The 26,323-nt window shown below is 35.2% G+C and overlaps 1 protein-coding gene across 1 annotated transcript in view; it reads right to left on the reverse strand.

Moving 5' to 3' along the window:
- Nucleotides 1-26,323, reverse strand: part of FMN2 (formin 2) — a 163,099-nt gene that overhangs the window by 39,284 nt on the left and 97,492 nt on the right. Inside the window, exons 10-15 of the mRNA XM_087775399.1 lie at nt 23,212-23,303; nt 22,934-23,063; nt 21,824-21,970; nt 19,893-19,952; nt 19,589-19,709; nt 8,433-8,525 (exon numbers count right to left, since the gene is read on the reverse strand). Coding sequence (XP_087631525.1) covers nt 8,433-8,525; nt 19,589-19,709; nt 19,893-19,952; nt 21,824-21,970; nt 22,934-23,063; nt 23,212-23,303 — 643 coding nt within the window. The remainder of the gene's footprint in view (nt 1-8,432; nt 8,526-19,588; nt 19,710-19,892; nt 19,953-21,823; nt 21,971-22,933; nt 23,064-23,211; nt 23,304-26,323) is intronic.

Genomic DNA, 26,323 nt, shown 5'->3' on the forward strand with positions numbered 1-26,323 from the left:
CCTGAGGTGCCTGACAGAGGCCATGAGGATACCTTCTGTAGGTATCTCATGCGTGTGACTAGGACAGAAAGAAAGTGAAGACAGAGAGAGGAAATACTGGAGGAACAACCACCACAAGCAAGGGCATGTCCTTACACTGGTATTATTAGGGTCTAAGGTTCAAGTTTATAAGACCTGCCAGAGCTCCTAAGAGAGCTCCTTGATTCTCCTTGGTAGTACACGAACTCTTAAATGCCCCCAGAAAACACCAAAATACTTACAGCTATTCTATTTGGCAATCAGCATACTATTCAACACTGTATTTTGAAATACCTTGAAACACCAAAGCAGAATAGCAAAGATGTCAGGATCAGTAGAAAGCTCTTGAGAAAACCCTCTTTCTTCCCCCTTTTAGACTTCTGAATGTATTTTGCCTCAATTTTTAGATTTTTGTTGTTGTCTGTTCTCTTTGCATGTTTTATTTAATAAGACTAATGTGGTTGGGGACATGAGTGACACTGGGAAGAACTAAGTAGCCATTTTAGATGGAAACTATCAAAAAGGAAGTGGGTTTTGGGGAAGATTGAAAAGTTGGATGATCATTAATTTTTAAATGATGACATGGGCTCGTGCCTAGTGGCTTTGTAAAATAATAAAAAAAACCTTAAGCTTAAAAATGAATATGCAACACCAGGAATTCAATGACAAAAATAGACTCAAAGCTAACAGTTACTAAGAATTATCAGTGTCCTTTATGTGCAAATGTACTAGATGAGCATAGTCACAAAATAAGCTGACCCTTTGGTTCCGATTCAGAAATTATTCCCAGTAGACCTTGTAGGTCTACTCAAACAGCATTCAAATGCCCTCTCAGAGCTTTTGTTCCACCAGAACATTTTGTTGTTGGTTTGTGGTATGATCTTGACCCAGTGATTACTGTCTGTAGTCACCGTCTGGCCCCAAACCCTGTTGCAATTTAAGCTATTTCTGCTGAACAAGTTTCAAAGGGCTATGAGTAAGAAGATGCACGAAACTGCCATCCCTTCTGATCTCCTGATCTCTCTTAAGGGAATATCACATCTTCTCAGGTAATTGAATACAGGAATGCATCTGAGTAATCTCAGATGGAAGGCAACAAGAATCCTTTCATCTGCTTGTCTATGTCCTAAATCTTCTTGCTTTTTTCCTCTCTTTTTATTTAAAGTGTTAACTAGTATTTGTTTATAATTAGCTATGAATGTGCTTTCCAGTAACTTTCAAGTGGAGCCAGCTTTGGGTTTTTGTTGTTTTTTGTTGTTGTTTTTTTTTTTTTTTTTTTTTTTTGACAGATATAATGCCTTTTCAATGAGTCATTAGAGCTACATTGCTATAGTTTTGAGAATTTCTATTTACACTGAACAAAGATCCAAGTACATTTGGATGGTTTATTATCGAGTACATTCATGCTAAGAAAGCTTTGCAAGAGAAGAAAGCAGCATTTCTTCTGGGAATCCTAGCAAGAGTCTTGCAGCCTTCTGTGTTCCTGTGACAAATTCAAAGAAGTTTGTGAGCATGAATACCCACTCCCTCTCCCTCATTTTCTAAGGTTTTCATACATACATGAAAAAGAACATTTAAATACTTTATTCAGACCCCAGTTTCTTGAAGATAACTGGGGATAGAGGATCTAATATGCTGACATTTTCCTAATTATGTTGTTCCAGTTTTTTCAACACCTATGACAAGTTAAACACATAAACATTTATGTTGATTCCAACCAACTGCACTTCACAATGACTTTACAATCTCACACAACAGAAACAACTCAAATTATGTGCTAGCCCCACAGATTATGACCAGGATCTATGAAACCACATTTAAACTCTCAGTGAATATGTGAGCACTGAAAGTTGATCTTTGAAAGTTAAAATAGTTTAAACTTAACAACAGACTCTACAAAAGGAGACTGACTTTTCAAATTAATAACTATATTAACTAATAATAACAAAAAAACCTCAGCACAAGTCCTATCTACCCCTCATACATGCTGTGTTTCAAGATGTGAACTCTCTCCACATTTTGCTATTCCTGTCCTCTTTTAATTCATCTCAGGCAGCAGTCTGGTAATAAGATAGGTTATTTACCACCCTTTGAAAGATGGCATCTGCTGTCAGCTGAATGGAGGGAGAAGTGGGACCCAGATCCAACACTTAAAAATCACTCCATCATACTTAGTTATGTGCATTCAGCGACTACTCACTATAATGTTGTCATATGTCACATTCACAGAAGTAAAATACGTTGTACTTCATCTGCAGCTTTGAGCTCCTCACCCCATGTTCCTTGCTACTGATTCTAGAATCCTACACTGCTCAAAGGTCTCAGTCCGGTTCGGACTAGGCACTAAACAGATGTGCAGTTAGCTAGCAATACCAAGGACTAAATATATGTTATTAGTTACAGTAAAGATACTGCAAGAGATTTCAGGCCTGATTTAAAAGGAAGGCTGTTCAGCTGTGAGCCTGGACTCTGCAGTGCTGAAGAACATGTCATGCCATAGTGATTAGGGCTAATGAAGAAGCTAAGTACTCTTAAGCTTTAATGTCTTCTTTATTTTTCCCTCTACATCCCAAGAACTATGTGGTAAAATCAATGTTATTTGAACATATTTTGGATTTTACTGGAGAAGAGATTTAAAATGTTAATTAATTCCCCCCTCCCTCCCCCCAAACTATCCACAAGGTTTTTGGTAATTTCACTAATCTGCTGCATTTATTCAGAATATTTTGGGGTGGATGACTTGTATCATGCTATTGTGACACTCATGCATTGATCTGTTCCCAAGTGATGCCGAAATACCTTTTTTACTCTACCACACCTGTGCTGTCTGCAATCATTGTATTGATGCCTACAAAAAACGATTAAATGAGGTCCTGTGCCAAAGGCACAAACAGCTGCCAGCCCCTCTCTAGAGGTCTGGCCTTTCATGGACTTTGAGGCAAGGTGAGGCTAACTCAGTGAAGCCTGTTTAGTGCTGCAAATACAACACAATCTGAATTAGGATTATTATGTAATAATGCACACCAGTGGAGGTGCTGACATCTGAGGTAGGGACAAGTTTATACAGTACTGACGTTAAACTATTTATTAGCATTAAGATGTCAGTGTGAGATTAAAAAAATACTTTCAGCACTCAAAGAACAAGTTTTAAAAGCTCTTTCAATAATCCAACAAAAAGAATACTAACATAAAAATGTAAACATTTGTGGAATTAAATTGTTTAAGTGTGAATTCCTGCATCTTTTGTTCTAATGACTTTATGTTGCTCACTCTTCAAACTCTCCAACATTTTCTTCCAAAATGAAAAAAATTTGGTTTTTAATCTTAGTAATGAGTATATTTTGATAATAATAATATTTAAAGTGAATGTCTCCACATAAATCTACCAATATCCAACCTCTTAAAGTTCTGTACATTTTTTAAAAAAGAAAAACAAAAACATTTATTAGTGTATATTCATAATGGTGTTTTAGTCATATTTTCTCAAATTATTTTTAGAAAAATTATGAAGTAGTGCTATGTTCTCCTCTTATATTAATCAAAATATAAAAGCAACATTTAAAGAAAATGGAATCTGCAAAATCAATCATTCTGGGTTAGAAAATGCCAGAATTAAGATTACCCTAGCCGCATTCATTTCGCAATCATCTACAGTACTTCTGGAGCCAGGAACAGAACCCAGCTATCCAAGATTCAGTCTGATGCTTTAGTCTCATTCACAATCCATCATTTGATGATGCACAGCCTTTTGCTGCTTGACCTAAAAGAACAAGTCACAGCCAACTATCTGGTTGCAGCTACAGCGATAAATACAACACACTGTGATTTATACTTTCATTTACTAATGGTTTGGAAACTGGATTCCTGAATGCTCTTCCTGGAAAAAGAGGGAGAAGGTTACAGACAGTTTTCCCAAGAGGACAATTTTAGCATCTTTATTCTGCAAGATCTTGAGGATGTGGCTAGAATTTGGGTCTGAAGAAGAGTCTGTATTCCTGGGTCCAGCAGAATAAAACCTGGGGCTAGCATTCACTAACAAGTGCAAAACTGCAGAATTTTGCAAAATAAGACCAGAAGGAACCAAAGGTTGAATGGTTACCTTGTACTCCCAAGCTTACAATCATACTGGAATTATTCCCACTGTTTTTAGATGAACTAGCTAAACATCAGAAAATTATGGTTTTACTTCTTCTAAACCAATGCATTCTAGTGCTTGAATTTCCTACACTATAATGCTTTTTCTAAAGTCTAAAGTCTAAAACTAACTATACTGGTTTGGCTTCTGAATATGGTATCAGTTGACTTGCTCAGATTTGAAGTCTGCGACATTTGCACTGTTTATAGAATCTCAGTGGAAAAGCTGTGATTCCAACATATTACCTCTTCCCAGTTCCCAAAGCAGACTGACTTTTCTGAGGAAGTGGTGGTTGCTGCCTCCTATCATAAGTTTCCTGCCCTATCAGGCTGACAAGAATGCACAGCCTAGCTGGAGTCCCAGTGGCAAACACCCAAAGACTGCTTTTTACTGCAAAGCTAACCACAGTTAAAACCTGGGGACTGAGACTCATTTGTGGTTCATGCACACACAATTCTTTCAACATGAGCTGGCTATCCTATCAAGTGGGGACAAGGTTAAAGGATTACTAACTGCTAATGAAATTCCTCTACAAATTGCATGATGATTAGCACCCTCAGTATTTCCCCACTGTCCTGAGTCAGACACATTTTCCCCAGGAAAACAAGTGATTTCTGAAGCTTTCTAAACTGGTGGATGTGATCTCTGATGTTTTTGTGTCCCTATCTATCCACAAGTACATACAGAACAAAGGAGACAAGGTTCCGAAATAGTGTTTTCCTTTGCAATCTCATTCAAATTGTGATACCTTGTGGGGAGTAACTCAAGGACAGAAAACTTCAGTGAATATATACCCTATATTGGGGAGATGCAAATAGTACTTTTTCAATTCCTACAGTTTGGTCTGAATATATTTTCACTGGAAAAGGACCGCTGTTCTACTAAATTTCACACATATTTTATATTACTCAAATATTAGAAAACGTGAAAGAATGATTATAAATATGTAACAAACAAAAAAGTCTTGTATTTTCTGACAATTTTTCTCCAATCTCCTTTTTCGAAGTAGCTCTTTTTTTTTTTTTTTTTTTCCTTTTTTCCTTTTCCCTTTTTAAACCCTGTGGCTATAGAGAATTTCAGGAAAAAATTATTAACATTTGTGAAAACAAAACAACCACATTATATACTTTATGATTGATGATTTACAGCATGTGAACCCAAAACGAGGACAGAAAACATGGGAGAACAGAGAGGATTGCCTTGGAGGTTTTGAGGCACACAGGCCCCCAGAAATCAAATGCACAGGATAAAGCATGCTTGCAAATATCCACTAAGCCAGTGTAGAGAGGACAGGACAGGTAGTTTGATCTTCTGTTAAGTAGAATGGTCATTTTAAGAATGACCCTGAAGTCCATCAGAAAAAGGACTGGCATCCTTTCGCTAATTTGCATATTTTAGTGAATATGCTGATTATTTAGCCTACTGATTAGGCTGGCAAGGCAAACGCTGAACAGTCTCAATCATATATACCACTGGCATTTTCATCTAAAACATTATGACTCTGAAGACATTCTTGCTTGTTCCCCTTATCTTTCAAATGAAATAATCTTTACAAGTAAGCTAGTAATAGACAACCTTTCTTTTGTCTCTCATGAATCTAATAAAAGTGCTAATGTTAAAAAAGATGTTTTTATTCATATGTCAATAGTAACAAACAGCTAGACTAGGTACAGTAACTTAATTCAAAGTTATATAACTGTGCCAGACAGTAACTATTCTTATAAGGCAGCGCCTTTCTAACCCCTTGCCAAGGATATTTAATTTGATGTCCAAGTTTTCTTGCCTATGGCAAAACCATTTTCCATTTTAGCTGCTAGCAACAAGTATAAGTGAATATGCTGTAAATAACTAGCTACTTTGAACTTTTGGGTCCCATTATGCACACAAGTTATCTACTCTGAAAAGGCATCATATAAACATGCCAAATTATTCAACTCTATGAAAAATGCTTTTCATCTGAATTATAAGTTAAAACTTTTTCTGACTTTAGAGAAACTGGAACTTGAAAAGATAAAAACTTAAAGCTTGATTTTTCTTTGCCCAGAGCATATGTTATATAAACACGAATCCCCAAAAGGTGCCAAGAATTGTCCCTCTGTTTTTCTAAATGATCATGTGTGCAGTCTAGCTGAAAAGACTCATCGATTATGTCTACATAAACAACAAAAGCCCTTAGAAAAAATATCTAGATCAAAAGCCTGTCAAACACTGAACAGGAAAGAGAAATCCTGCTTTAAACATGGCCTCTTTCAAGTCTGAATTCAATCCCATGAAGTAAAAACAAAGGATTTAATAATGAAAGGTATTTAAAATTACTTTATTTTTGGAACTTAACCAGAGATTCTTTTTTCTTATATGTTAACCTTTGTCTTTCTTACATTGGGACAGAATTGTGCAAAATGTGCCTTACAGTTTTAAATAAGTGTAGAAATTGTTTAGTCACAGTCCACTGTGTTCACAATACACATTTCCAATTATTTTCATTAAAATGTGACAATGATATTTTTACTGACTTTATGGGTTTTTGCTTTTGTCAACCACCCAACAACATCCCTGTTAACATGGGAACACAGAAAAGTTCTTAATGGATGAGATGCATTCCTTTTTCTTTTTTTTTTCTCCTCTTTTTCCTCACTTTCCTAAAATACAGACACATAATCAAGAAAGGAAATTGTGTATTCTTGCAAAACCAGTACAGATTACTATATAGTTTATATATAATTATGCTCTGGAAGTCATAGTCAGAAATCATAAAGTAAGCTAAAGTATAGAGTCAGATACTTCTAAAAGTATGGTTTCTAAAAGAAGTGAAAGAAATTTAACAGATATACGTCTGATGAAATATAATCCTCATGTTTGATTTCCTACTCTGTTATTAAGGTTAATATGCAAACATATGGCATGATCTACCATATATCATTAGTGATCTCTTTCAGACCAACTTGTGATTTGATTGTCCCCTATCCATATATATAAATAATAATATAAACCTAATGTAAAACACTTGCTACTTGTTTAATCATGCCACTAATGTAACATTTACATGTCATGTACATAATCAGAATCCAGTTTTAAAGCAGTTCATACCTACTATTGCTGGAGACATCATCCTGTTTGCCAGGTTTGGCTAATAGACATTTGTCTTAGAAAACATCAGTTCACATTTGATGGTTCAAAATGGTGGTTTTGCTCAATTTATTCACTGTAATTGAGAGTCCTATAGCATGGATCAGTATATACTAGAACATATGCACTCCACTTCTTATAATGTTCAGATAGATGGTCATCTTGGATATTCTAACCAAGAAGAGATGAATGCGTATCTGATTGGCCTCTCAAACATAATGCATTTTCACTTAATAATGATTTCTATATATGACAGCTCATTAACACAGCTCTAGGCCAACAAATTACTGACAGCTCCATTGAATCAGCACTAGAATCTGAATTTTCACATAACTTACCTGTTCCAGAGATAACAGGTCTGTCTTCTATTATAAAGTGCAACATTAAAGCAGGAGCACCAAAGTGGTCAAGAAAGTTAAAATTACATTGGTATACTCATCAGGCCATTGTCACCCTGATGCACTGAATTTTAACTTGTATCAAAAAGTGAATTGGTCAATACAGAGTATACTCTTTCAGAGCCGTATTTCAAGAGATGCTCTGATATACTGCTAGTCAAAAATTAAAGTTATCCATACCTCCTGTAGTCTTGCAAAGGAAGGGTCTAGTAAAGCAGTGAAAGCATAGTCTATTCATTGTTTTCCTTCTAGCACTCAGGATGCCAGTTCATCATGCATATTTCTAATACATTTTCTATTGCAGTGTTTTCCACTAATCACATCCAAGTATTTCATATGGATTTGCCTTATATCTGGAAAACCTTTAAGTACTTTTGCTATGCTTACTCCATGTTTTTGGCACATACAAAAGAATTATCTCTTTGGAAAGAAGTTAATGAAACAGATCCAGCTTCAATAATTTTTCAAGGAACAAAGGTTGTAAAATTGTTTTCTACTGGAATGTTGAACTTATCAGAAGATCACACACTCAAGCCAATAGCATTTGTCTTTGCTGTCATGCAAAAGAGAGTGAGTCAACTACAGAACAGAATCATTTTGCAAATCTTTTAGAACTGTGTGGCATCTGATTAAACTAATCCACATCTTTCTATGATGCCAAAATAAACAGTCCCTTTCCCACAATGTATAAACATTGTTCCCATAACTTTCCTTTGAAATGTCATGAAAAGGTTAAGTGACGTTTCATTATTTACCTTGACTAATGAATTGTTCCATGCTGTCTTTGAAAGGCTGGAGGTGCTCTTCTAGTGATAGCTGATAAACTTTTGCTGCTTCTGTCTCACATACTGAAATTGAAGTAACAGATTAGTTTAGGATGACACATCATAGTATGGATCTGCATACTGTAATAAAAGACACACTTAAATTAATGCATAGCCAGTGAAACTGCTGGAATATGTGCCTCAAACACACTACTTTAAGTACAAAGACTATGATAATGTATTCAGGAACAGTTATGTTCCCAGTCAAATGTTTTTGACCAAAATACACAGATAACTTGTAGCCAGTGAGTTAGTTTAAATGAGCAGTAGCAAAAATTAACAAAAGTATTCAATTGTTTTGAAGGAGAAAGACAAATTTAAGGAGCTGAAATGTATGGGAACAAAATTACAAACTCGGATCCCAGGCCATGTTGATATACCTGGCCCCAGGTGACAGTGCCTGAATCAACACAAAGTTCAGCTACAAAACCTGCACCAAATAGTAGGAAGGACCTCTGAGTAAAGCCAAATGAGGGCTTGATACCTGACAAAACCACAGACATAGTGAAGTGCCTTGCATTGTTTAAAAGTAATAGTGCAAAATTATTAAAGTGAAAGATTATAAGAGTATAGTTATCATGGCTTGAACTCTCTGAGAGGCCTTGGAGGAGGACAGCTTGGTTCTTATTGCACTAGAGGCCAGGACAGAGAAGCTGGAGCCTGAAGCAGAGCTGACCCAGATTATTCATTGGTGAGGTGGTACCATCATGCTTCTACCAACTATCCAAGCTAATTTAGTTTGGGACAACAGAAGACTTGACACCACTACTACTTCAGGAGAATGTTAAGGTCTGATTTATTATAGGGGAAATCTCTTTAGGCTGAGATAAGTTCCCATCATTCAACAGAAATCAATCCTGCTTGATTCTGCCTCAAAATTTCCAGTAAAAGTGCACACATTCAAAAAAAATGTATTTACTTGTTTACTCTCTAGGGTTTCTTTCAGCAAAACAGGATTATTACTATGTCTTTAAATACAGAAGACTGGTTAGACATTTAAAAGAAGATTTTGAAGCATCAGAATGTACTATCATAATTATATCCTTTAAATACAAATGATGTCTAGAATTGCATCAATCCAAATATCTACAGATGAGAATTGTAGTCTGCTTTTGAAGACTGGAAACAACAGGTAGTAGCCTTACATGTATCACCATTATATGCTCTAAAATTGTAGTTCTGTAATATTTGAAAGGGTCTCGGGGGGGGGGAATCAGTTTTCATCTTGTTCTTACTTCAGCAAGCATGAATTTATAATCTGGTAAATAATACCAGTCTCTAGTTTACAGCAAGAAACTAATGACATATCCAAAAGAGTACGGTAGAGCAATTGAAGATAACATAATTAAAGACAAAGATCCAAAGATTCATTAATTTTGGCAAATGCTAGTCAGCGAACCCACTACAGATCTGTACATAGTAATTCAAGCTAGAGCACCAAGAAGGTAAATATATATGATGATAGTCACATCACTCTTTGTATTCTGTTAGTTGTATAAATTGCTTTACCTTTACTGTACTACTCATCTGGTCTGCCATACCTGGGGCAAATCTTTGGAGAATGCAGCTTTAGATCTCATAGACACTGGTTAATCATTTTTTTCTCATAGTTGTGAATATACCAAAGACAATTAGAGATATCAATTTTTAAAATGCGCATATACAGAAAGGCAAACTGGCTCAAATAATTGGTAACTCCACACAAGTGGAGTACAGCCAGGGTGACAATATAAAAAAAAAAAAAAATTGAAATTGTTACGTTTAGAGCAAAATAGAAATAAATACCAGCAAATTTTTAGGGAAAAAAATAACAAATATATTTAATTAAACAGGTAACCCTGCTAATGAAGCAATATTTAAAAAAAAAAAATTCCACAAACATAGTCACATGGACAAGCCTGTAATTTTTAAACAAATGTTAGTCAACACATCTGAAATAGGGGAGTGGCTCCAAATGCCCATGAATTTTCTTACAGCATATGATAGACAAAGAAATAGAGAAGTTGTATTCTATTCTGCAAAGGAAGACATTCTGATGGTGACATATAGAATTTCTATTGTTGTTTTCTGCTACTCAGAAATAAGTGGCAGAGCTGAAAGGTGCTACAGAACCTACCATAACATTTAATATCACCAAAATTCCATACCTTTTTCCAGAATATGGATTACATATTCTTCACAAAAGTACAACATTATACTCTCTTGAATTAATGTCTGCAGCTCACGATGAACTCCCGATCTCTCAGCTGATTTGACAGAAGTATAGATCTTATGAAGATATATACCCACCAAAAATCTTAGCCTAGACCCATGCCAATAGCCTGAAGTGGTTCCTTTGCAAAGTCTGTAGGAAATGCAGGGATATACTATCCTTTATATTCAACTTGCTATGGAAAAGAAAAACATGTAATATTGTCAGAATGAAATGTCTGTTCTTTAACCATTCAGATACTGGAACCTCTTCCATGGTTGATTTGTTTGTGCATGTATGGGGTGGGGAAGGGAGTGCAGTTAATGACAGCTTTGTTTCTCCAGTTTTTGGTGGAGGTTTTTTTGTTTGTTTGTTTCCCACCTCCTCCTGTTAAAAGACTAAAATCAGTGATGTTCAGAAGATTAACAGTTCAGGTCCATTTTTTACCCTATTCCTGAATTGCAAATGATGTCTAAGACATTTAAAACAAAAAAAAAAAAAAAAAGAGAAAAAAATCCCTTTTTCTTGCTTTATAGAAAGATATCATATGTAGCATCCAATCTTTAAAAATAGGACAAATTCTGTCATTATTACCATACTAATATCAGTTTTAGGATGCCTAAAACAAGCTAGTTCATTGGATGTTTTCTTCATTAAAGAATTAACAGGCCTGTAAGCTCTTCCTAAGTTTCCCAGTTCTCCAGAGCACCAAGACCAGAATCATGGTCTCCCTGCACAACCTGTTGAATATAGCACTCATTTATCATGTTCTGTAATGTGTCACCAGCATATAAAACCCCGCTATTTGGGTGAGATATTGTTATTACTCACTGTAACTGAAGAAATTAAAGTGCTGATCATATGAAAGGAACATAAAACACTAGACAGTTACCAGTATTTCTGCCCAAGTGAAGGAATAAGATACTGAAAAAATGTTTGTGTCAGAAGAGTATTTAATAACTTCTAAGCAACATGGAGGTGAAACATGCGGGGAAAACAAAAGAAGTATGTGACAAGACTAACAGTCTTCTATATTTGATTTTTTTTTTCCCCTCAGCTTCATATTTCTCTCCTTGAAACAGCCCAGCTAAACATCCCAGATATCAAAAGAATAGGTTGGCAAAGGGTTTCTGCTGTGACAAGTTTGTAAAAGTTTTGTCTGAAACAAAAGCTTGTCTCTTTTTTGATAACAGACTCAAAACTCACTCTGTTGCCATCCCTATTCTCACAGGTTCAGTTATTCTCTCATCTTGGGAGATGCGTACACAACTGAAAAACTTAGACAAAGCTAGCGTATTCCTAAGCTCAGTTTACTTTAAGCAGATTTAAAATTTTCTTATAATGAAAGAATTGAAAGGTATTCAAGGCACCACAAATGAGAGTCATGTAGGCAGTCACAAAAGCCAAGCACTAGGCAGAAGCTTATCTCACAACATGGAATTGCCTAGACAGGAATAAAGATAGATAAGAATTTCTTCATATTGCTTTGCAGCAAGCTGAAGGTTTCAGTTCCTGTAGTCCCAAATACCCAGTTCTCATGCACTGATCTTATACCTTCCAAAAATCTCAGATCCTAAGCAGAAGTTGGCGTGGGCAGAGACACCTGTTCTCCAACCTTCTAAATCAATTTTAACATATAAGCAATACCTCAACAATGGAAAAGACCAACAGTCCATCTAATTTCATCTCCTCTCTAACATCATACGCTGCAGAGGACTGTAGGTGGCTTTCCAGAGAAGCAATACAAATGGATTCTCATGGGAGTACCTTTTAAATTTTGGGCAATTCAAATTGGTAGCTTTTTGCCCATACATACACAGATCTCTCAAATGCTACTGATCCGGAAATTGATGTGAAAATCTGTGTTCAAAACCAGTTTAGAGGTTTAAAAAAATTGCAACTCCAGCTGCATCCAGTATCTCAAGAACCTCATATAATTCTCTATCTCTATGTTAAAGTATAATTAATCGCCATTTTTCAAGGTACTCTGTTAACCTGCTCATCATATTTTTTTTTATTTTAAGTCAATACACTAAAACTATATAATGTTTCACAATAGCCAATATTGATTAATAGACATCTATAGAGAAAAGGAAAAGAAGAGTCACAAAACGTTCTGTGCATTTTACTAACATTTTCAGTATGCGATTCTGGTAAGTGATCTAAAATGCACCCAATCTCATTATCAAAAATAGTTGGTTTACTTTTTTAAAAAGGAGAAAAAAATGTTTTCAAGATTTAGAATATGTTTTTAATGCATGTTTTCCATCTAGTTCTGTTGGATACTAAATTTTAGTCCTTGGAAGCACAAATCTCTTCTAATCCTAAAATATGTCTTTTTGAACAAAATGTGTGAGCAGATGATCAGCTGCTCCTCGGGCTTACTGTATTGTCTTTGGTCAGGATAATAATGGGCAGCATGATTTTTCTTTCAACACCCTCAAAACATAAAAACAAAAGGCAAAAAAAACCCCAACCAAAACCAAAACCAATAACAACAACCCAACCCACCAAAAAAAACAATAAAAAAGCAAGCAGAACTGTGAATTATCTTGGATGAATAATTAACAGGTCCATTAGGCTGTTTTGGTTAACCACTTCTGAAACGACATACTTATCTATATAAGTCCTATGGAATATAGGTGGATTTTAAAGACTGTTTAAGGTAGTTAAGAGCACAAGTTGCACTGAGATTTGATAGACTATTTACTTTTAAGTCTTCAAGGAAGTTTTGAAATTATGTCCTTAATTTTCAGAGGTTCTGAGTACTCAGACTCCCACAGGAGATGTGCCTGTGTCCTACTTGCCTGAAAAGTATATAACAGCATAACCACCATTTTCACAACTTCCTCAGTGTTTTCTGGATTCCTTACAACTACAACCTGTGCCTTGAAAAGAAAGCTTAGACTTTACCTAAAGGAAACAATACTGGCCTCATCAAAAGACAAACTGATGAACTCAGCCACAAATACAGAAAGAGCTCTTAATTTTCTTTTATTTATTTTTTTTTTGGAATTGTAAAGACTTACACTAAGAACTGCTGAATCTTCAAGGGCTTCCATAGACAGCTCCTTGTTTGGAGTTTTAAGGACAGTAAAATATGACTCACAGATTGACTGAAAGCCTGACTTTAGTTTACATCTGGTTTAGGTTTAGGAGTCTGCATGCTGCATAGCTGCAGCAATTAACCCTTTCAGTGATAGCTGAACAAACAGCTAGAATTTGTGGATGCACAGCTGTTAATGAGTAGGCAAAAATAAAGATTTAATTTGGTTAAAACAATAGACTGTACAGATAACTAGGATTGACCAAAACCACTAATGTTGCTATATTATTTTGTTAATAGTTACCTTGAGAGATTTGGCATTTTATTATAAAGGACTGAAGGCATCTTTTCATCAGAATATGGATCTACGGAACGTATAAGAAAAATAAAAGATCTATTTCTTAACTGTGAAAAATCTTCATTCCCATTTATATCAGAACTATTGACAGAGAATAACAGAAACACAGACACTTCAAAGTATCTTAAAACAGAAAGTTTTTGATGAGGTAATGAATTCAAACTCTCCAAGAATACACTTTTTCTCTGTTTCAGTTCTCTCTCCTCCAGCTCCCTGCCTTCTTCTCTTGAAACACCTTGGAATACCAGTGTAGAAGCACATTAAAAAAAAACATTAGGTTTTTGGGAAATGTCTTAGGATGGACTTCATTTCATCAAACTTTAGCTATTTAAAATATGGATCACCAGACTAGATTCAAGACCTTTCCTTAGCAGTCAATTTTAGGAGAGGAAAATCAATTTTAGGAAAGCAATCCCTTCCTTTTCTGTCATCTGTAGTGGGACCCTAAATGGCTTGGGCTGCTTAACTTTGTTAATTGAAGTTGAAATAATAATAATACTGCTCCTGTTTCTGATCAAGAAGTGGCATGGAAATGTTGCCAAAATCTTAACCCCGTAATCAGAACTGTGATGGAAATGGATCTTCTTGTGCATATGAAAAGATATGAGGATATGTATGTGTGTGAGAGAAGGGATGACGTGCAAATAGAACAGTGCTTTTTTTTTTTTTATTTTAGCCTGCAAACGTTAATATTACCTATGAAATAACTAACAGTGATGTAATCTTATTTTGCAAAGTAATCCATGCATCCCAGATACAGAGTTGGCCACGAAGAGGAAAATTCCATCTCAAACTACAGCTTGACTCTGCTCTTAGGGTTGGGGCCTCTTTCTAGGTGTTAGTAGTAACCGTTACTGAGGCAAGAGGAATGATTTGTCAAAAGCTAAACAGTTATGAGATAACTATGTGAGAAAAAAATGGTAAGGGGTCAAAGCATAACATGCCTGCTACTCTCAGTCCCACATTGACACCACCCCAAATACAACTTTTAAAAGTCTTTTTATTGCACAATATGGTACTTCCAATGCTCTGATTTACACAGCAGGTATTAAACCCGAGAGCACATACCATCTCTACAACTAGCAGATCCAAGCTGAACAGGTAATTTTAGGTGACTGTAAGAAGCACAGAAAAAATAAGGAACATGTATTTTTCCAAGTTACTGTGGGGCTTTTCTTGGAACATACTTTTTAGAATACAAAGTGTTCTGCAAATGCTTAACACTTTATAAACATTCTCAGTCACATTTATTCCAAATCAGAGAGATGTACTGGGCCACACAGCCTAGCTTCTTATCGATGGAGACTTTTCAATGAGTTGTAAACAGTCACAGCAGGAAAAGAAAGCATCACTACCAAAATAATATTTAATTATCATAATTATTACTTGTAATCAGTTTTCAAAGGTATGAAATATGACAACATTATGACATATAAACAAATACTGACTTCAACTCGATTTTTAGCAGTCTGCATTATATGGTATTATTCATCTCTTCAAAATTCTACTAGTCAGATTTATTTTCTGCCTGACATTGTTTCTAATTCCCTTTTAGCTGAGCGTCACTGAAAGTTTTGCAATAAGTGACAACTGATGAATTAGTTTTTGATTTGCAAGAATAAACTTTTTATTATAAAGCTAAAATGTTAATGTGTAGCCAAAGAACAGCTTCTAAACAGTTTTAACTTGCCATAAGTGCTTCATAAATACTGTAACTCTGTCTGCCATTTTAGTGTCCGAGCTCTTTCCTAAACTAAATATATGTCTTGAAGAATTTCACGGGCCACAAATCCAATATTTTCCTAAACCACAATTGTACATCCAGAGAGTGTCAGAGCAGAGAGGATTAAAACATTAATTGACTCAATACATGTTTTCCACATCTTCCTGCCCCACCTCTAGCATTCTGAAGTGTCTAGAAAAATACACTGATAATAATAGATATACAACACAGGTCCTAATCAGCGAGAGTCACGCACTGCTCTTGTGACCCTGGATGCCCAATTTTCTTTACATGGTGAGTTGATTTAAGTCATGTGGCAAGTGCTAAAGTTTCTTCTGTGGAATGACATAGGAACAGAAGTCATTGCTTGGCATGACTGCATCAAGGAACGTTGCTGACAGCCAGGAGAGATCAAAAGCAGATCAAGTTGCTTAACAAACTATATGTCACTGAAGTCAAAAAGGCTAAAGTGAGAATCCTGGAGAGCTGTGAAATCTGGGAGCAACAGATGGAGCCAAACTCACTTGGTTTGTTAGTAAAAGGATCTACCTGTTCTTTGGTCTTCTATCTTAAAAAAAAAAAAAAAAAAATCTAGTATATAAACTTTATCCCTGGGGTGTATATTATTTTTTAAAAACAAAACTGAACAATTTGCAAGTTTGATATTACATGGTTAGTGTAACTTCCACTATAATCTTAGTAATTATAATAATAATAATCTTATAATCTTAAATCTTTTTAATTTAAAAAAAAAATGTAAATTTCTGCCTTATTAATCTTGGAACAGGCACACAGCATGCTTTCCAAAAGTCTTTTGGACTCACACTTTTAATCTGAAATCTTAGAAGAGACTTTCTTTTCTAACATTTACAAACTGCAAGGCATACAGTTCATAAAAACTTAAAAATGGACAAGAGCCTCCAGAGTCAAAAGGGAAGAAAGCATACAAGTTTGAACATCATAAGTGCTTTTTCTTTTTAAGCAATCAATATAGCAACTCCTTTAATACAAACATAAGCCCAAGCTCAGGACTGTGAAAAGAGCATGACAACGAAACTATTTTACAGAACCATAAAGATTATTTATATCTGCACATCTCTGTGTATGCTACTGACATATTTAGATGGAAAAATACAGCATTGCCAGAATGAACTCCTATTGTTATGGTTACAAAACATTTTAGGTTTTTTTATAATAACTTTCCTCTACTTTGTGGGGGTTTTTTGTTGTTTTTTTTTTTAAGTGGCCCCATAATTTTATCAAAAGATCCTTCTGCGATGAAGTTTACGTTTGAATGATGCTCATGGAAAGTTTTTTTTTAAGACAGAAATAAAATATCTTCAGAAGCTTTTGTGGCTGGGTGAACCAATACCCCCTTCCCCCATAGGGGGCGTGATCTCACTGTGCAAGGTTTCCAGGGTATTTGAAACGACGTGAACAGAATACCCTGAAACTGGTGATACTGCCTGCATCAATGTTATGTGCAATTTTTAGTTTTTCAGTGACAAAGAACAAAGCAAACACCCTCCCTATAAATGGTGACATCATCTCATGAAATCTTCCATCTAATTACTCATGATAATAGGTCCAAGGTTACAGTCCGCATCTCAGTATAAAACTGGAATGCATTCATGGGTATCTATTTCTATAGCTTTAGAAGTCAGTATTTCTCAGAAATACTCAATACTCATTTACTCTCCCTGACTTCAAAAGGAGACAATCATATTTAGGATTTTGTCAGAATTTGCTCAGCATCTTACATCCCTCTTCCTGCTCAGCCATTTAATGAAGCACTTGCTAGCTCTAGTAAGGTTCCAGATGCGCATTAGCAAATCTGGTAGTGTACTTAAACTAAATGCAGAGGAAAACTGCTTTGAAGTCATTTTATCCATTCAGCTAAAACTTGTACTCTATTTAAAAAAGACTGTCATTAAACTTGGCTATTCTGCATCACTGAAAGCATTACAACAATCAAGCTATTGGTATACCCAGAATTTTTAGTGAATGCTCTTGCAGTAATAAAAATTTTTAACACAAATTATTTTTAATTTAGGGTGACACATTTCTTTGGAAAAGAGAGCCAACGCAAAGCATTCTGTATCACTCAAGGCTGATAAGAAGTCATGAATGAGATTGCAGAGTGGTATTAAAATAGTTGCTTCATATGCAGGAGAGGATGCAGAAGGGGGCCGATGCTGTCCCCCAAAAAGTTTGTACCGAAGGGAAAAAGGACAGAGTGATGGTGTCTGCAGTTATTCTTCAGTTTCATTAACTACAGAACAGACTGACAACAGAGCCTCCAGCCTAAGGGCTGGATTGGAAGCACAGAAAGAATTCAACTGCAGTCCGATGGCAGAGCAAAGCGTGTAATTTCAATTTTTGCAGAACCCCTGCTTTGATCACTGCACAGTGTGGATTTATTCCATGAGAGATTTATGCCTGCGTGCAAATTGCAACCTTGATCTAAAAATATTTAACATAAAATGTTAAATAACATGTCTACATAAAAACATTTTTGGTGAACTTGCGAGGAATAATGTCTGCCCCCATGAATGTTTGTAAACATGTGCCTGAATTCAAGTACCTTTTTTCAGTCAGACCTAAGCATCTTTCTTCTTTATGTGCAAGCCTGGGCATCAGCCCTCAGATTATGTGAAAGTTGCAACAAGTATAGAAATAAGTTTTAATGGCTGAACTGCGAGATTTTTGCCCCCTAGATTGTTCAGGGCAGTAAATGGATGGTGCTGCAGTTCGCTCCTCAGTATCACACTAAGTGACCTTGATTCAACTATAAATATTACCTTTAAATGTTTAAAATAAATTTTAAAACATCCAAACAGAAAGCTTGATAGGGGCAAGAAGGGAAGGTCAGATATCATTTGGTAACCATGTTATGTTTTTCTTTTAATAGAGAACCTTCCATTCTAGGTTGTTCAGGGACTAATGGTTTACCAAACCATTCCTTAGTCTCTAGATGCATGGCATTCAAAATCAGAAAGGCGATTGAAATATAAAGATCATTTCACTCCTTGATTTGAATCCTTCTCTTTGAGATTTAGCATAATGGTACATGACTGGCTGGACTAGCAGAGACTTTTAGCAAAAATATTGAAGATGATGGATATTAGCCATCATTTGTGCAAACTACTCTTGCTTAACTTAAACTTAGTCCTTAGATCCCAATGTTATTAGAAAATGTATTATATGTGATACACGTTCTTTATTAAAGGCTAGCAAATACACCATATTTTAAGCTTGTTGAGTTCATTTAAAGAAATCATTCCACAAGCAGAAGAAAAAATACTTCCTTTGCATATTATTTTTTAGTAAAGTCAAGTTATTTCAACTGTCTTTAACAACATGCCATATATATTATTTTATCTGCTAGATAGTATTTGGATCTGATTATCAACCTTTTTTTTTGTCATGGACATGGTCCAACACTTTGCAATTCTTTTTATGGTGAAAGACTTGTTGAAATCATTTTGGGAAAAAAAAATTTTTTTTGTTCTGGTTTTGAAAGGAAAGATTTAACCTAACTGGTTTGATGTTATTTATTTCAATAACCTCGTCCAGGTTATCTACAGAAAATTATGAATTATTGCTTAAATGGTCATGAAAAAGCAAATTAAAGAAACAAAATAGTAATTGAGGAGTCAAAAATACACAACTATTTTTATACTATCATATAATTTCTCAAAATTATACGAACAACAACAGCAGGGATATGTTGGTAAGATAAAGTTAGCACTTAATCTAGGTTCAGTACCTCGCAAATCTTTCTTCATTTTGCGAAGATCTTTTTGAAAGTCTTCAAACTTCATTTGCGAAGCCTGGAAGAGATCTTGTGGGTCTGGAAGAGGAAAGATGCATTGTTCTTTTCCAGCATCCTGACAAAAACACAAGTGAACGGTTACATAGTGCTCATTACTTTTTTTATATACTAAAACATATAACTGAAAGCACAAAGAATATTTGTGTACATTTCCTCATCTCAGCCAGCAGCAGAGCAAATTTAGTAAGTTGATTTTTTTTAACTTGAATTTAAAAGAGCAAAATTAATTCTCACTCACCTCATCAAAATTACGCAAATAGTATGAGACAATGTAAGATAGAAGACTTCTGCTGTTGTCCTGTATAGAAGAGAATAAAGTTTGCTGTGTTACTGCAACTCACTGAAAAAAACAAATTCAGAAATGATAATTCAAGTAAATGAAATATTTAATGTCAAGTACAGTAAAATACTTTGCTGACTTGGTGCCTTCACTAAAAAAAAAAAAAAACAAACAAAACCACTCAAACCCAACACCCGAAATACCATTTAATCATTAAAGAAAATAATAGAAAGATATAACACTCGTGTAAGCCACTCCTGATTTTTTTAAATTTACCTGATTATAAATTGAACCCTTACATTTTGAAATTTCCCAAGAAGGAAAAGAGAAATTCTTTCTGGGTTGATGTATGCAACTTGTTTCACAAAATTCAGATCTTTTTATTAATCTATAACTATAACCAAAGCAAAGTTAAATTAAACAAAGAGTTATTTTTGTAAATGAAATTTTGGCACTTTTGGGGGTCTTTGGGGGAACTTTCTCATTGATTCCCCTCTGTTATCTCTGTAATGAAATTTCAGCAGAAAATCTTTGATTTGAAGACGATTTTTGACAGAATGTTGTCAGATAGTTTCAGAAAACTATTTTGTAAGAACTTTTCTGACTGATCAGTAGCAAATAAACTGAAGATGTATCTTGCAGTTGCACGGTCACCGGTCATAATATTTCCAGCAAATTACATACTAAAGTCCTGAGTCACCAACCCAAATTTAGTGTGCCTAAACCTTCTACTGAGCTGAGTTCTAAAACTGGTGATGTATCTAGAGTCAAGCAGAAGGTTCAGCTAAAGTAAGCTGCCCTAAACACATTGTTCTAAGGCTTCATTCACATCATCATTCCCTTGGCTTACCAAACAAAACCAGCATGCCAGAATGAAGTTCCTCCACCCCTTTAAAGGCTAAATGGCTGACATGGTCTCTCAACTCAGGGTAAACAACAGTTCACTTGCACTACCTAATCCAGCAGCTAAAGCACGTATATTTAGTGAGTGACCAAGCAGGGAAACACACTCCTCGTTTTCTGCCACTTTCAGAATAGCAGATCTTGACAATGACTCAATAGATACATGTAAGGGCCAATTTAAAGTCTCAAGAATTACTGCTATAACCTTTCTCATATCACTGCCCACATTCAGATGAGTCTTTTCACCATAGCCATAGAGACTCAAAGGTTATTGTTTCCTTGTAAACAAAAGCAGATATTTGAATACAACTCCAATCTGAATAACCAAAAAAGTGCCGGTAACACACAAGCTCTGGTTTAGCACTGAGCAAGAAACAAGACTACTTATCATTCTGTTTACTCAGATGATGATAGCAGACACATCTTAAATCAACAAGTACTGGCTGTGATTACTCTTTACTCAGGTGGTTCCATGGTCCAATGGGAAATGCACACTCTGTAATCATGATGTATATAAAGGATGAATTTTGGGTTATCCCAAATGCTCAGGATGCCTATTCAATCATTTTCAGGAGTGACATATTTTTTTCTTTTCCTCACAGATATTTTGACTTGGCATCGAATCACAATTAACTTTTCTTTTACAATTGTTTTCACTTCTGTAATAAAGCTTTTAAGTGTAAGGATCATAGTATTGCTTCTGAATACAGGAAAAGTTGGAAACCAAAAGACAAACACATCAGATTAGGAACTAAGACATAATTTAATGTACTTTTGTTTGTGCAGTAATGAAAAAGAGATGGTTAATTTTCATATTTCTACAGAAATACATCCAACTAGAAAAGCGTGATCAGGTAAGTATAGTAACAAAAAAATCCCCTTTGATGTGCTTTCCTAAGTTTCACACCATTTACTCGGCAATGGAGACAAAGTAATTTTCTGATAATTTAACAGTCAGGCCTACAGGAAGTCTAGAATCAACTTACACTGCTTTTGACATCTTTCAGTTTTGGCAGGATATCTAGTCCAAACCCATCAGCCTGTCCTCTTGTCCTGTTTCCACCATTCATGTAATTTCCAAAGGCAAGAACCAAACCCAGGACCTGCATCACTCCTGACCCATTTTTCAATGTCTACAAAACAGAAAGAGAAACAATTCTCTATTCAAACTCACAATAATATTTACAGTTACCAGTATTACTGACAAGCAGATTTGTTGATACTGCGTTTAGAAATAATACTTATATAAAGGCTCAAATATAGGGAATTAACAACCTTCTACTGCAACATGTAGAAGTAGAATAATATCAATATCTAATTTGTTGTAACTGAAGAATGTTATCTCCAAAACTGATATTTAGAAAAAAATAACAGGAAATTTATACAATATTATCAGAGATGACCTGTTCAGGAAAAAAAAAACAAAAAACAAACAGTAATTCCTTAACTGATGCTGATATTGTGAATGGTATATTTAATATAGGAGAGAATTCTGCAAGAAGTTAATAAAAAACCCACATGGAACAATTAAAACATTTAATCAATCAAATAAAAAAAAATCTATTGAATGGTAAAACAATTAAATAAAATACTTCAAATTGTTTTCAGTTATGAAAATACTGATGAAATCTGCATTTTAAAGCCATGTATTTGTTTTGCATGGGACCACACAATTCCAGTAACCTCTTCTAGCTAGAGACAACATTGCTATCTCTGATTTTAGATATCAGAGATATTACCGAGTTGCACACTTCCAAAATCCAAGCAAACGCAAGGTGAACTGAATGGCATTCATTTGGAAAGGAGTGATACAGTCACTATGAAGATGGAAGATTTTGCTTTAACAAAAGGAGAAGATAGACTATTTTCCAGAGACTGATACACATTGATGGCACAAACATGATATAGTTCGGTACCAAAAGCTAATCTTAAAATTTGCTTTGATGTTGAAGTGCAATCATAAAACGTTCTATTCTGCTATCCTTCAGATTTAATGAGTACTTAAACTAAATAAAGCGAAAACTTTTGAAATATGAGTACAACTTAAGATTAAATATCAGAAATTTCGCTGTACCTTTTCGTAGAGCACAACCTACCTCACACAGTTTCTGTAACAATTCAAGTTTGCGACGGATTGAACAAATGCTTTCTGAAAATGTTGATTGGAACAGGATGCAAAATACACGTTCTGAAAAGTTGGGAATCAGTGAGAGTTCATAGAGGAACCTGTAGGAGTGATTAAAGAAAATTATATGAGTGACTGTCAGTAGATACAGTATTTTTTTTTTCTTTTATAACATCTCTAGGTAGTTTACTATAGCAGGGAAAGTTTTCTGAAGCAAGCAAAACTGTTCTTTCATAAGTATGTTCTTACTGTTCTGGCTTATCCAAAGACTTGGCATTTTCTTTTTCCTTGGATGCCTTGCTATGCTTTTCTATTTTTTCTAATTCATCTGATTGTGCTCTCTGGAATAAAGGAAACAAAGTAATTAAAAAGTGTTAGTTAAAAACCTGGTCAAATGACACACAGAGAGATGCCCTTGTAACAAGTCATGTTGACAGATTTTTCTTTTCCTTCCAGCATCTGCTTATGGTAAAACTACTTAGTCCATAGAGTGATTTTAAGTATAAATACACCTGATGGAAAACAGAACATCTTCCAAATAATATTATTGACTACTAGTAATCTGCAAAAGATTTATTCATTCAATCATGCAGTAAGACAATAATCTTCATTTCCAATCCCTTTTCTTTGGCTGTTTATAAAGTCTTTGGATCAAAGAAATCTCTTTGTGAGTTTTATTTCTCTTTCCAAATCTGTTGGGTTGCATTTGAATGCAATCTGATGTTTAAATATATATTTAAATAGTATCTTTTTTTTTAAACTAAATGAAAATAGGTTTGTATTGTTTACTGCAACTTAAATTTTATTTGGTATTTGGAAAACACTATGGAACAACAAAAAATAGTTGATTTATAATGGAACTATCATACATAGCATAATACATGAGAACTGCTGCATACCTCTTTGGAGTAAAATGATTTTCATTTTTATCTTAATAAGCCAAAACAATTACATGTAAACTGCCTAGGTTCTTGGAGAACCCTGTGCACATTGTGCGGTCTTTTCTTCAATACTCCAATCAAAAGAAACAGAGCCTCACTTCTTTCTGTGCTCCATGCTACAGTGAAATTATTTTTTCCAACTGCAGTACTGGAAAATGGAATGGTATGGAAAAGTGGAATGGAAATTTCTCCTTCTGACCCTTCTTCTTACATCCACGGTGGTTTTCAAAACAGATTCAAAACATGAATCTGTGCAAGGGTGAAAAAAAGAAGTAAATATATCTGCCTTTATTCCTTTAAGAAAACATTACACACGTTTTTTAACTTACTCCACTACAGAACTTGAAGACAACAGTGGAAAATTATATTCTAACTACCTAAATAATGGCAAAGCAAAAGATAGGCTGCATCTGCATTCTTTCTTGCATGCTCTTGCATGATTAGCAGAAGCGGTATGGAACTATCTCAAATCATACTGCCACAGCTCCATCGGCAACCTGAAACCAGAAAGTCAGGTTTGGACAGTTCTTCTGAGGTTGTTGAATATCTTTCCATGTGAAAAGGGATAAAACACTGATGCGAAACAGAAAGATGAAGAGATTGAAGAGTTACTCAGAACAAAAGCACTTCAGAGTTTCTCCAATTACTTCAAGAAGTCTGGAAATGACTGCAAGGCCATCTGTCTTGAATAGTACACATCCTAATATTTAGCCAGCATTTCTGTGGATGTTCTTCAAGGGTCATCTTCTCTAAAAGTAGTCTGATCTTACCTATTAAGTACTCCAACAGATAGGAAATATTGCAAACAACAACTTTTTTTTTTCTCCCAGCAATAAACTTTGTTCTCAACACTAAGAAATTATAATGGTGGTAGTACCTGTATCACAGATTAATAGAATAGCTGAGGTTTGAAGGTACCTCTGGAGATTGTCTAGTCGAACCCTCTGGCACAAAGCAGGGGCAGCTAGAGCAGGTCGCTCAGTATCATGTCCAGCCAGGTTTTGAGTATCTCCAAGGATGGAGACCTCATGACCTCTCTAGGCAGCCTGTTCCAGTGTTTGGACACCCTTGCAGTAAAAAAAGGTATTTCTATTTTAAAATGGTATTTCCAGTATATCAATTTCAAGAGGCCCACTACCTCTTGTCTTTACGTTGGACATCACTGATCCTAGCTCTGTGTTCTTGATTCCCCCTCTCCAAACAGGTATTTGTATATACTGATAAGATCTCCCTGAGCTTTCTCTTTTCCAGGCTGAACAACCTCAGCTCTCTCAGCTTCTCCTTGTATGATACATTCTCCAAGCCTTTGATCATCATTGTGGCCCTTCACTAGACTTGCTCCAATATGTCCATGTCTCTTGCACTGGGGAGGCCAGAACTGGACACAGCACCCTAGATGTGGTCTCACCAGTGCTGAGAAGAGGAGAATAATCACTTCCCTTGATTCACTTGATCCTTCCTTGATCTGTGTATACTGTATCATCCTTTTCTCAGTTAACAAGGGCTAGGCTGAGACTAATTTACCAGTTTTTAATTTTAGTATACTGGCAGTGGCCTATCCATAACACCTAGTTTACTGAATTCCCTACCTCAGTATCACTTCAGTGCAAGAAAACAAACTTGGGGATTCAGGCTCCAAAGGTACTTTTCTACATAAAGTTTCTGTCAAGGCAGGCATAGGACATAAGAATAAAATTACAGTAGTAAATTTTGCTTGTATAAGTCTATCCTGAGGAGAAGGAAATTTTCAAGATACTAAGATCAGAAAATTGTATCAATTTTTAATCTTAGAAGACTCATCTGGACATGGGGTGAGGACTAGGAAAGATCCAACTAACTTCAGAAGTTTCCACTTAAGTATTGCAGATGCTGTTGAGGAGAAAGACCTGCTTTTGGTTTTGCGTTAGGGAGCAGGTGTAAATGGGACATTTATTCACTTCATCTAGAACGTTCTTACCCAATGAAGAGTTAAAAGAAAAAGAAAGCTCCCATTTCTTTTCAAATCAGTAAAAACTCTATTGGCAATGGATGAAATCTATAATTTTAGAAATCAGAAGGATGCCAGGAGAGGTAGCATTGTTCCAGTGGTCATGTCATCAGAGCCACAGATGTCTAGGTGTGCAAATAACATGACCCTGTAGGAAGATCTATTTTATTTATTCTTATTTATTCAACTTACACTTCAAAAAACTCATATATTCAATCTACACTTGGAAATTGTAAACCTTTTTTTGTAAAAGTAAACAAGTTCTCGTACTAATAGATTTTAAATTAAGTTCTATTAGATCTGGCCAATCTGTGAAGTATATTTTCTTCTGTTAAACTGAAAGGAAATCACTTGAAAATTTTTCATGATAGTTAAAGAGGAGAAAATATTTTAGCAAGGCGCATAAAGTTAAATGGTTATTTGCAAATTCTTT

Source organism: Nipponia nippon, unplaced genomic scaffold (assembly GCF_047370975.1).
Source record: "Nipponia nippon isolate SJK-2023a ecotype South Korea unplaced genomic scaffold, ASM4737097v1 scaffold_4, whole genome shotgun sequence".
Taxonomy (NCBI): Eukaryota; Metazoa; Chordata; class Aves; order Pelecaniformes; family Threskiornithidae; genus Nipponia; species Nipponia nippon.